Here is a 13,586-nt window from a genome sequence, read left to right as displayed (position 1 = left end):
ACAAGCAAGCAGCAAGAAATGGCCCCAGTGATGGCTGCAAATAGAGATGTTAAAAAAAAAAGTCATGCCTGCTCCTGCATAATCAATACATAGCTTTACACAAAACAGGGCTGTGGAGTGAGAGCTGCAAACAGCCATCTCAGGCTTGAAAAGGTGTCAGGCTGAGTCCAATAAAGACAAGCCAAGTTATTAAACTTCTTTAAGGTGCCTTGATTCTTGAGAACTGAACGTGTGAATATAAGGTCTGTATTTTAATTTTTCATTGTCATTTTTTAGGTTCAACATTTCAAAGTCTATATTCTTCAACACATCTCAACTATCTCCACCAAACTTATTTTGAAATTCTTGCTCTTGAAGTTCAAATACCAGCATATTTCATACTTTACATTCCCTTAAGACTAAAACATACTTGGTAACAAGTAGTCTTCAATAAACTCAGCCTCACATGACTTATTTTTTAAAGCAAATTATTCCCTTATAAAGAGAAAAGAAATCTTCCTTAGATGCTTCCCCCATTGAAACTTCTGATTTTCTTAACTCCACCCTGAACCTAAAAATACTTTTTGCCTAGAGTACCCTTGAGAATTGAGACACCTCTCCCGATTTGAGAAATGATGCTCTAAAGAATTACAAATATAACAGCAAATTCTGTTCCCTTTGATTTCCATTTTTCCATTAAAAAAAAAAAAAAAGTCCTTGAAAAGCAAAGGTTAAAAATAGCAGTATTGTCTAGGGCACACTGAGCAGTATGGGTCACTAGCAAAGTTAATATACTTATTGGGAATAGTAATTCCAAATCTTGTGTTCAAGGTCCTTCAAATCCTTTAACAAAAGATTTTCTCCAATAATAAACAGGCTCCTCAATTAGACTCCCAAACTTGCTACCCCATCTTTTAGTCAAACATTATCCTTTCTGGTGTTACATTAAATATTACATCTAAAGCCAGAGTTGTCAACTTAATCCTAATGCAGGACAACCAAAATAAGCATAAGGAGAGATCTTCGCTGCCATCTCACTTTTCCTCTCATCTTATGCCTCCAAAGTTAGCTGACATGATGATGACTGATAATTTAAGATATAACACCTAAGGCTACTTGCCTTGTAAATTGGAGGCTACTTTGACAACAGAGTTCCAAAAAGTGTTGTAAATGGCTGCCACCTGGCCTTGCAAGGAAGTGAAAGATAAAAAGACCACATGTGCCACTATGCAAGAACTGTGTAACAACATTCACCAGTCTGAAAATATCTAAACAAATTACTTTCAATTCTGGAAGCCTGAATCTATCACCTACTTAAAAGGGAGGTTTCAACACTGAATGTTTCTCCCAAAGGTGGCCATCTTGCTTTCTTAAAAGGAGGTAGCTACTGACCATTAAATTGGCAGTATTTGGCATTCTTGACATTTTAACTATAAGAAAAATAAACTACTAAATACTTTATTTCTAAGCAAAACCAAAAATTCTAGCATAAATCAATCTATCCTATAATGGTGAAGAAATTCACAATACATTTTAGTAACCCAATGGATATATTAAAAGTTTCAAAATGTTATTTCACAAATAACACGATCAGTTCTATCCCAAAATTAAGAATCTGATTTAAAGATAAGGTGCCAAAAAACTACTCAGACTATTTTGGTGGTTACAAACAACACATTTAAGTAATACAGTCACACTTCTTTAAACTCAATTGCAGAGATCTATACTTTATTATTTTCAGTGTCAAAGTAAGAGGATAATTTTTAAGGATGGCACTTAATTCTACCTATTTACCTGTCAACAAATACAGAACTGAACTGTTAGCCATAAGCACTTTACAAACAGATCCAGGAAACTATGCAATAGACAATGACATAGCTTAACCAGACTCTGAAAGACAGATACATATTTTGATCACACTTCTACAAAGAGAACAGTCATGCCTGTGTGACTAAGGTTCTTTAAACAACTGCTATATGTGTTTATGACAGACCCCTAGAGTGTGCCAGTTTTCCGTATCAGGGAGGAATTAAGGGATGTGCTCCTAAAGAACTGAGGGAGAAGGGCCTACAAGGAAGGGTCTGGGGGGAAGAGTGATTTGTGAGAATGCAAATTACTTTCACTATGAAGCAACTCCCAATGTTTCCTCTAGTTTGAGGTTCAAGACAACGGAGAGAATTATTTCCTTCCTTGAGCTCTTCCCAAAGCAATATGGACATTTCAATCTATTCTACGGCAATACAGAGATCACTAATTCTTTAAGAGCATACTTTACATACATGTTGGCCTGCATTAAAAAGAAAAGTTTCCATAAATGGCAGATTTTAGAGCTGTCTGACCCATTTGGCTAAAAGTAAAACAAATCAGGTGGAACTCAAAATGAAAGCTGTTACTAAAATCTCAAGTATAAAAACGAACACTGCCTAATAAACTCAACATCTGACAATACTTACTGCCAGTTTTAAAATGTATATTCAAAACATAACCTCAAGAGGACTAGTTTTATTTATTCTATAGATAGAGCAGCTCAAGATGTTGAGAGGCATCATTTGTTTAAATTATGACAATGAGTATTTCAAAGTGTGTTCACTTAGGGAAAATGTGATTATAGAAAAATACTTGAAATAATTTGCCAATGAGGTTGCAGATTCTAACAATAATACATACATCATCTTAGATTTTTAAGTCTGTAGTTTCATAATTTAAACAAATCCAAAATTTGTTTTAAACAAATTATATCAAAGAGCTATTCAATATACTTATTTTAACTTTCCATAAAAACTGAATAAAAATCACATTTGAATGATTTACTTTTACATTTTTATCTGATTGTATCCATCCGATATATTATACATCCAAGTACAAGAGGCAGATATCTTCTGAGAGGTGCAAGAGTTGTTTTCGTGAATGCCCTCTAATAGTGAAACCAGCAATTTTTATATATGCATTCATGTGCATATATATGTACTTCAAAAAGCAAAGCGTCATCTCTTCATCCATTAACTTAATGGTAGGACTGCAATAGAAAAAAAAAAAGTAAACTTCTAGATTTTGTACATGGAGTTTATTAACTCCTTGATGTGGCTTAAACTTATTACTTAATAAATCCAAACAGCAAGCCATCTTACTTATTTTGGCATACAGTTTATAAAAATAATTTTTAAAGAGAATATATAGCAAAAAGTTACAATAATGAAAGGAAGCTTTGGAGACCCCTAATTAAGGTCTTCCTTCACAAGCTGAGGTGGATGTTTAGTTAATCTAGTTGGAGATCTGATTAGTTATTTCATTAAGAGTAAACAGATTTTGTCCCTCAAGGAGAATCCTGACTGCATTTGAATACTCACTTGGCTTACTTCATGGGAGAAATGGGGTGCTTTTCTGTTTGGTAATATGCCCAAGATACACTCCTCAACTAAGATGACAACCCTACTCCAGCTTGGCTGACAGATAGTAAAGCACAAAGCATTATACATAACTGACAATTTAGAACAGTGGTAGAGTCTTGAGCTGAATGCTGCTAAGAATCTAATAAAACCTTGGCTAAAAAATACTTCCTCTCTCTCTAAAAAAATATCAGTCAATAAAAAATTAATAAATATAATGAAACCGTACATCACCACTGATTCATCATCTACAGCTTCCTAAAAAAAGGTGAAGCTGGACTCATTCTGAAGCTTTTGTTAATTAATTACACTATTAAAAGGTGAGTACACCTGAAATATAGTATTGAATGTCAACTGTAACTGGGAGGAAAAAAAATCTACCTGTATATCAAGCCAGACAGGCAGGGATTGCTTTCATTGAACTGTGCTTTGCTTTGATACTATACAACATTGAGACATGTTCTTAAAAAGTCCAATGTAATGCATCTCTGACTTGACCTCAAAAAATGCTATTAAGGACATTATTTACTACATTACAATGTCTTTGGAGATCTTTGGAAAAATTTTCTTTTCATTTTTAGTGCTGAGAATAGGTGACTTGTGTTTTCATTCTTTTAAATGCTTTACCTGAAATCTGAAATTTATTCTACACCCACCTTCTTTTAGAAAGTTTTAAAAGCTTTCTAGTCCTCCAACCCAAACTGGAGACAAATAATCTTTTAGTTGTGCTTATGTGACTATTAGTGCATGTTAAATAACAAATTAAACACTCACATGGGGGCCACCAGGCATTGGTGGAGCACCAGAAGGTCCTGAAGGCACTTGAAAAGGATTATTGGGAGTGGGATAGAGTCCTGGTGTGGGATATGATCCTGCAGGGGCAGGATATGGTGCTGGTGGTCCCCAGGCGCCTGGGGGAACAGTGCCCCATGGAACAGGTGGTGCTGCCCCTGGTGCTTGGGGAGGAGGAGGTGCGGGATATGGCCCTGGAGATGGGTATGGCATATTAGGTGTAGGATACTGCCCTCCCATTCCTGGTGCCCAAGGTCCAGAAGACATGGATCCCCATGGACCTAAAGGACCAGCTGCAACTGGATCAGTGGGAGCACCATATGGTCGAGGAAGCTCTGGAAAGGGCATATTTGGTGTAGGATATGGCCCTGTGGGGCCAGGACCTGGCACAGCTGGGGCTGGATAAGGACCACCAGGTGGGGGGCATGATGGTCCAGAAGGAGGAAAGGGTCCTGGGGGTCCTGGAGGTGGTCCAGTGGGAGGCACAGAGGGATACATTCCTGCTGGTGCTGGTCCGAAAGGCACAGTGGAGGGTGTTGCACTTGGTGGGAGTCCAGATGGCACAGAAGGCGGAGCACTTGGGTTATTCCAAGGGTTGGAACCTGGCCAGCTTTGAGGAGGTTGGCTAGGTTTTGTATTGCTCACAGCAGAAGTTTTGGCAGGGGAGTGGTCAGGTAGTGCATCTGCCAACTGCAATACAGAAAAGGCATGTCTTACTGATCTTATTTAGGAGTAAGTCATGCCAAACATGATTATAAACCTCTGTAACATCTTCAAAAACCAAGCTGTTCAGTTTAAAAAATTCATTTAATACAAAACTTGAGGGGTTACCTTGAATATCAACTTTACAAGGCAAATTTCTCAAAGAAGCTCAAGTTTTCCAAACACAACTAATTAACATACTGTGGATTTGAATCCTGCTTTACCTCAAACGAGTTACATACTTTCTCTGAATATTAGCTTCCTCGAAAAAGGTAGGGTTAACTTGAGGCATTTTTAAATGAGATAATTTATATCATGCAGTTAACACAGTGCCTGGCATTTAATTTCCAACCAACGCTGGCTATTAATAATAATAATATGAGGGTAAAAGAGAACAGAAGTAATACTTAAAATTGTTTACTTAAGGGTTCATATAGAAATACTTCAAAATATATTTTCAAATGTTATATATAAGTAAATTAAGGCAAATAACCTATCAAAATCACATACCACCCCCACCCCTGCCCCACCAGAAAACAAGCACCACAGAAAGCATCTCTTTTAAACTGAAAGACTTATGGCCCACTATTAGGACTACATTGCTTTCTTAAGAGCTAAAAAACTTAGAAAGAATAAGTGCATCAACTTACCGAAAATTCATCAGACATTTTCCTAAAAACAAAAACAGAAAGAAAGGAAGAAAAAGAAAGGAAGAAGGAACATTTCAAAACCAGGGTTTACTATTTCTTGTATCTTCTAACTTCATCCCTTTTTACTGGCTGAAAATCATACAAAAGTGATCCACAATTTACACACTCATTGTGGTGGCAGTTTAGGTTTGTTTGCATTTTGTGTTGTTTGAAACAATGATAGAATGAACATGCCTGAATACGCCTTTGCTCACTCGTGAGGTGTATCACCAGGAAAAAGTACTAGAAGTAAAATTTCCAGCCAACAGGTAGTTATCTAAATTCCATCTCAAAAGTCTACGCCAATTTTAAAGTTCCTTGCCAATATGCATGGCCTACCTTTTCCTTCTAACTCCTCTTCACCACTGGATATTATTAAATTTATAAACTGTTTTCAATTATGGTAGATTTAAAAAATCCACATCTTGTTTTAACTTAGATTTCTTTAAGTAGAAAGAAGAGCATCTTTTAAATTTAATACTTCATTTATACTTCTTTTTCTGTAAATCTGCTCGTGTCCTTGGACCACTTTTATCAATTTTTAAAACTGAAGTAAATTAACACTTAATAAGATGCAAGGATCTTAAGTGTTTGGTCAACAAGCTCTGACAAGTGCATGTGTCCAAGATACAGAACATTTCCCTTACTTGAGGTTTACTCACGGCTCCTTTCCAAGCAACTCCCCTTTCCACCCAGCAATGTCTCGACTTAGCTTTTGCTTGCTCTTTGACTTCATATAAACAGAACAAGACAGTATGCAGTCATTTGCGTTTGATAATGTTACTACTTAGTAGTGCACATCTTTCTGAAAAAATGCTTCATAAGATAGTAAGGAAATTAGCTAGCTCTCTGTGTCATATATGAGACCAAAAAAAAAAAAAATCCCGAATTCCTTTTATTTGTAGATCCTCCAAATAGTATTTTTAGGCACTACAAATATTTTTAATTTCGTGCAAACTTATCAATCTTTCCAAACTACATGTGGCTTCTGTCATACAAAGGCCTTGCCTAATCCAAGTTAAAAAAAATATTCACCAGTCCTGGCCAGGTGGCTCAGTTGGATGGAGAGTTGTCCTGTGCACTGAAAGGTAGCGGGTTCAGTTCCCAGTCAGGGGCCATACGGGGAGCAACTCTCTCACATCCCTCACCCCCCCCCCCCCAAAAGTCGCCTATGCTTTCTTTCAGAATTTTTATGGTTTAACTTGTTTACACTCTTTCTGTTCTTCCAAACAATAATTATAGAATAATCTATCTTTTCTCAGCTGATCTGACAAACTATCTTTAACACATTCTACTGTTATTTACAACTAATATTAGCCCTGGTCAGGCAGCTCAGTCGGTTAGAGCATCATCCTGATATTCCAAGGCTGCGAGTTCGATCCCTGGTCAGGGCACACACAAGAATCAACCAATGATTGCATAAATAAGTGAAACAACAAATTGATATCCCACCCTAATCAATCAATCAATAAAAACAACTAATATTTATTGAACATCCATGGTACAGGTGCCATGCTAAGTGCATAATCTCATTTAATAGCCTCAGAGCCCTACAAATGCAAATTCTATACCACCCCCAGTTTACAGCTGACGAGAAGGAGGCTTATCAAGTTAACTGCTTAAGGTCACAAAGATAGTGACCAATAGAGAAGGGGTTCAATTCCAGGTAGAGTCTGATTCAAGAATCAAGCCTCTTTTCCACCAGGCCTCCATCATTTCCCACAGGTATTTTGGACTCTATTTTACTAATCTGCACCATAAAATTCTATCTTAATTATGGAAGCTTTAACTTTTAATAAATTTTAACGTTAGTTGCCCTACTATTACTGCTCTTTGTTCAGATTTTCCTGAATATTTTCATGTTTACCTTTTCCAGATCCTTTTGTAAAAAAAAAAAAAAATCTAAAAAATATGTTGGGTGTACTCTAGCTGATTTGGCTCAGTGATTAGAGGGTCAGGCCTCGGGCTGAAGGGTCTTGGGTTTGATTCCAGTCAAGGGCATGTACTTTGGTTGTAGGCTTGATCCCTGGCCCCAGTCGGGGTGCATGCAGAAGGTAACCAACTGATGTGTCTCTCTCACATTGATGTTCCTCTTTCTCCCCCTTCCACTCTCTTTGAAAAGCAATGGAAAAAATATCCTTTTGAGGATTAAAAAAGTGGTTGGAATTGCACTAAATTTACAGATTAATTTAGGGGACATGTGATATATTTAAAATATCAAATCTTCTCATTAAAGAACAAGATATGCCTTTCTAGTTTCCATAACTGTCATTTATTATCACTCAGTAGTTTTATAAAATCATGTCTCCTACACATTTCTTGTGAATTAGATTTCTAACTGGTAAACTTTTTCTTTTCTTTTTTTAAATGCATCTTTATTGATTTCAGAGAGAGGAAGGGAGAGGGAGAGAGAGATAGAAACATCAATGATGAGAGTCATTGATCAGCTGCCTCCTGCATGTCCCCTACTGGGGAATCAAGCCCACAACCCTGGCATGTGCCCTGACTGGGAATCAAACCTTGATCTCCTGGATCCTAGGTTGATGCTCAACCGCTGAGCCATGCCTGGCTGGGCTGGTAAACTTTTTCTTGTGGTTATAAAATTGTCTCTTTTATTTCACGGTGTTTTCTACTTGGTTGTTCACATATGGGAAAAGCTTTTTAAAATTTTAGTGTACCACTTTAGTAAGCAGGGAATTACTGAATTATTTTATTCTTAAAAGTTTCTCAGTTAATTCCCTGGATTTCCAGGTAAAGAATTATGGCATTTGCAAAAAATAATTTTGCCTTCTCTTTTCCATATTTATAGCTCTTTTCTCTTTTGCATCAACTAGGACTTAAACAACAAAGAAATGTTAAATAGTGAAAGCACAGAAGTCTTGTTCCCAAATTTCCTGAGAATGCTGCTAATGTTTAAGTTAATTCTCATTTTTAGTTTGAGACTTAAAAAATTACATCAAAGAAGTTTCTGTTTATGTCTATATTGCTATATTTATTTATTCTTATTTTGTTATTTAAAAAATAAAGACGACACTACATTCCTTCAGAAGATCTTTTGGCATTTAATGAGTTGATCTCAGTTCTTCTCCTCTGACCCTATCAACAGTTAATTTTATACACGTAGATTGCTTAATACTGAGCCATCCTTGCATTCTTAAAGAGTTTTATTAAGTATGATTTGGTTATCAGAAGGAATGATGAAGAAACAGAACATGAGGCCTACTAATTCACAACTGCAGTAACCTTGCTTTTTATTCAGAATGTGAAAAAACACATCTTGAATGTATAGCAAATATAATTATCCATTCATTTCCAAGTTAAGGCTTGTTTTATACTAAAAGTCATCGCACAATAGTAGATTCTTAGGGCTAACACCTGAAGAAACTTTTATCAGTGAATGAAAAGTTTAAAGTACACATAACATGCTTTTCAAACAGGGTAAGCCTTGCTGAAACAAATGGTTCTGTATCAAAGTTCACATTAATCCTAGAGCAAAGAACTAACAAAACAACCAATTCAATTTCATCTGGTCTTGCTGTTCAAATTTTCACAATTATTCTTTTCCCTCTTAGTTTTTGAAAAACATATATACATAATATAAAGTTAACTAGTTATAGAATTACATCAAAGTATAAGTTATTCCCTAAGTTAATAGTATTGAACAGATTCACAATTCTGTCTTTCAAAATTTTAAAATCAAAATCAAATCCTGGAAGTCAGACGAAGCACTAGAATCTTGTCATTAAAATAATGAAGCCCTGACCAAAAGAATTGGAAATAGGTCACTTCTTGTTCTACATCACTGCACAGGAAAGTGACCTGCCCTCGATGCCTAGAATGAACAGTGTTCATGTTAAATAGAAACATTCCAACTTACATTTTGGGGAATACTTTCATCATAAAAAGGCCAAAAAAAAGAAAAAAAGAAAAAATCAAGCAAGACACCAGTGTCTCAATATGACAAGAGTTGCAGAATGTTTAAAAAAATTAGATTTTTCTAAACAACTATTCCAAAACACCTGGGTTATGCTAATTATTAAGATGAGGCCAATGTAACCTTGAACTGGAAAAAAAAAGGTTTATAATCAAGAAAGATTTTCATTTTTTTCTCTTCTTGGAATAATCTAAAGCTATTCCTTCCAAAACTTTCACTACCACTTTATGGCATAATCTATGCATCAACTGAAAAATAATTTTATGAGCAGCAAGAATAGTAATTTTAAAAGAGTACAAAATTTCTTTTAACATACAATAGAAAAGTAAACATTTCTGTAATTTCTATGGCCTTTAGAGTAAAAAATGGTAATTCAATCACAGGAAGGTTTAAGGAAGTTGAACTCCATAAATTACTATTGACTACTGGACAAGAAATATTTCAAAAGGCCACCAAACTGTGGTGGAGAGAAACAGTCTACGACTACTCAGTTATAAAAACTGAACATCAATGCTTTAATTTATATTTTTTAAAGAGGTTGCTTATCAATTTCTTTTTTAAAAATTATTGATTTTAGAGAAGGAGGAAGGGGGGGGAGAGAAACATTGATTGGTTGCCTCCAGCGGGCAACCAGACTGTGATCGAACTCGCAACCTAGGCATGTGCCCTGACCCATAATCGAACCCATGACCCTCCAGAGCACGGGATGATGCTCCAACCAACCAAGCCACACTAGCCAGGGCTGTACATCAATCCTTTTAACTGAGTCTTTTGACAAGGCAAGCTTAACCAGAGACTATGTTTTTATCTGCCAAACAGTTATAATAATTCCTACTACTTCACAATTAAAAATAACATTTAATAATCTATAAGGTACTACAGACATGTAAGATGTTTATTAAGAGAAATCAGAATTTTTGCTTTGATTTGTTTAGTTAAGGGGGATGATGGTAATATATTGTATTGAAAATATAAACTTGAGTTAAAATATATGACAGTTTTTAGTATTGGCTTTTATGTAGCCTACATTTGGGCAACTCAAGAAATTGAGGATTTGAACATTTTAAATTTCTTTGAAATATAATTTTAAAAAGTCATTTTTCCAATAACTTCTTGTCAGCCATATTGTCTACAATTATTCAGCTACTTCTTGGAACATATGTGCTAAGCACTGTGTTGGGCTTTGAAGAAATGAAAAGTATTGTATAGAATAAATGCTTCAGGAATTCAGTCTGGTGTTTAAACATTACTTGGGGTAAGCACAGGGCACTATGGGAATATTTCAAAGAGCTTCTAAAGGAATTAAGGGAGGGAGGATGGGGAAGAATCCTGAGAAGTGCTACCTCCCGCCATCGCCATCTGAAAGAACAATGAGTAGGGGATGGTGGGACAGGCCTTAGGGAAAGGAGTGCAGTTTGTGCAAAAGCTGAGGGAGGCAAAAAAGGATCTGTGGGCAGTGTTAGGTCAGATGGGTTGGAATATAGAAAGGGGAGGGATATGAAAGTCTTAGCAGAGAGCCCTTAGACCAAGGTTTGAATGTCTCAGCTCACCTGAATGTCAGTTCCTTTAACTGTAAAGAACCGGCTAGTAACGTGAGAGACTAAATGGGACTAATAAATCAAGTGCCTATAATAATAGTACTAGGAAAACAGTGGGTGGGCAACAGATATATCCTTTTGTCTTCTGTATGTGGGCATACGCAAATGGTTAAAAGAGTGAATGCTAAAAGTATGACTGACTAGATAAAATGCAGCTCTTCACTGGCTGGCTCTGGACAAGCTGAACTCTCCAAACCTCAGAGGTAAAAGGCAGAAATAGTATCCACCTCACAGATTTGTAAACAAATCTCTTGGGCACTGCCTGGCATATAGCAAAAACTCAACAAATGTTAGCTTTTACAATCGCTATGATAGATCCATAAACCTTTATATGCAGTTCTCAACTCAGAAACCTCTGAAACTGAAAGAAATGGTTCTCAAGTTTGGCATAAAACTGATTTGGTGGCAAAACCTGACCTGAGGCTATTTATAGTTTCCATTAATTCACACCTATCGCTGCACAAATATTAATGTTGGATTAGGGGATACGGCCCCAACCAACACTGCTGGCTGGGGGTGTTATGTCTGTGCACGTTATCGTCTTTCTAAAATCTAAAGATAAAATTCAAAGATTTCTGAATTTCAAAACACACCGGGCCCCAGGATTTCGGTTAAGATATGGATCTCTGTTCCTCCTGGAGAGAGGAAAAGAACACGCCAATATTCGCAGCTCAACTCAAGTTCCTGAGACAAACTAGGTTTGAATAGGAGGTTCAGAGACGCCAGCAGCAAGAAAAATTTCTGGTTTTCCTGCGCAATGAACAGTACTGAACAAAGAACTTCTGACAAAATTTCTGAAGACTACCTTCGCCTGTAATGAGGGTTTGTTTTCAAAACGGACCTCGAAAATCACCAGGTGTACGAGCATTTCTTTAGTAGTAATGCTATAAAAAATTTTTCTCGCTCTGGTGAGTATGGTTTGATGCTTCAACATTAGAATCTTTATATATATTAAAAGCACTACTCTTGGTTTTCAAAGAGGAAAATGGTTCAACTGTCTACAAGCTACCATGGATAATATGTGCTCCTAAATCCTAAAAAACAAAATATTACACAACTCAATAGTTCCTAGTGGGTGCTTATCTAATACAATGTATTTGCTAGCAACTCCTCCAGTAAGGAATGACCGGAACGTTGTCATACTGCGGATAATCTTAAACAAGGGTCAAAGATTCCTCGAAGAATCTATCAGGCCTAGGTCTTCCCTTTTATTAGAAATTAATGAATGGGGGAAGCTGGGGCCAAGGGGCGCGCGGCCGGCCGCCCTTTCGGGCCAAATGAACAAAGGGAGCCCGGATCAACCGGAGCGAACCGGCCTCGGAGCGGGTCATGCCCGCTCGGCAAGGGGTGGGGGAAGGGCCGGGCCCGCTCCCCGCCCCGCCCCCCCGCCAGGCCTGACGTCAAGCGCGGAGAAACCCGTCGGGCGCGACCTCACCCGTCTCCGACGTCTTCCCCCGGGGGCGAGGGAGAGGTCTGGGGACAGCCCGCAGCCCCAAGGAAGATGACGGGGATAAAATGCTTATCCCCAGAAGAGCGACTCAAGGCACCTCCGTTACCGCGCCCGCCTCCCGCTCGAGCGCGTTCCCTCGGCCCCCTCCACGACCCCTATTAGCGCCGAAGCAGCCTCACCCGGCAAGATCCGAGCCCGCAGCAAGGTCTAGGAGCGGCGATGGGTCCGGGGAAAGCGAGATCTGAAGAACCAAGCGCAGCCCGACTGACAGCGGCGGCGACGACGACACCCAACAGCGGAGGGAGCAGCACCAGCAGCAGCACCAGCAGCGCGCGGCTCCTCCTGACGCCGGAACAGGAAGCAGCAGCGCGGAGCCGTGGCACCGCCCCTGCGAGCGCTCCGCCCTCCCCTCGGGCGGCCCCGCGCGCGCGCCCCGCGCAGGCCCTCGGCGGCGCTGCGGCCCGGCCGCCCGGCTGGCGCACTGCTCGCGCTCGCTCCCGGGCGGGGGGCTGTTTTCTCCCGTGGGCGACCGGAAAGCGCCCCAGTTTTCCGGAATTCAGAGCGCTCGGAGGAAACGCCTGTGGCTAGTGACGTTATAGCAGCCCGGCGGAAATTGCTAAATTGTTTCCTGGAATGGCTCAAGGGCAGAGCCTGCATTCCCGACGCCGCGCGGTTTTTACGGCGCAGGCCTGGAAGCGCGCTGCGCGTGCGGCCCAGCTGGAGGCCTGGAGCCCTCCCGCCCAAACTGCGGAGAGCGGAAGGAACTATAGGAAGGCGTTGCGAATGGCTTGGCAAGTTGAGGTTAACTGAAGAAACGACTGTCTGCAGGTTTTTCCTGATCAATACCTCTTCTCCCCAAGTTCACTTTTGAGTAACACTTTTAAGTACGAGTGTGTTAGACCTGAAAGACTGACACATGGCCCCAGACATCAAGGAACCTGCTAGCTAGGAATAGTGCCATAATTATATGGTGTGCAAAATACACGCATATAATACGCACGCATATTTTATATATAAAAGTATGCTATATTCTTATAGCATTTTGTCTTTGTGTAA

The 13,586-nt window shown here is 38.9% G+C and overlaps 1 protein-coding gene across 1 annotated transcript; it reads right to left on the bottom strand.

Annotated features, from left to right (window-relative positions):
• Window positions 1–1,686: 1,686 nt before the first annotated feature.
• Window positions 1,687–12,900, bottom strand: MAPK1IP1L (mitogen-activated protein kinase 1 interacting protein 1 like). The gene is made up of 4 exons (XM_081147052.1): window positions 12,710–12,900; window positions 5,510–5,531; window positions 4,140–4,847; window positions 1,687–2,995 (listed from the first exon to the last, which is right to left on the bottom strand). Exons 2-4 carry the CDS (start codon window positions 5,525–5,527, stop codon window positions 2,984–2,986), a joined length of 738 nt encoding a protein of 245 aa, XP_081003178.1. The 5' UTR covers window positions 5,528–5,531; window positions 12,710–12,900; the 3' UTR covers window positions 1,687–2,983.
• Window positions 12,901–13,586: the final 686 nt, after the last annotated feature.

Source organism: Miniopterus schreibersii (genome assembly GCF_964146895.1).
Source record: "Miniopterus schreibersii genome assembly, chromosome: 1".
Lineage (NCBI taxonomy): Eukaryota > Metazoa > Chordata > Mammalia > Chiroptera > Miniopteridae > Miniopterus > Miniopterus schreibersii.
Note: the sequence above shows the minus strand (reverse complement) of the source record. Positions and strands in the feature narration are given on the sequence as shown.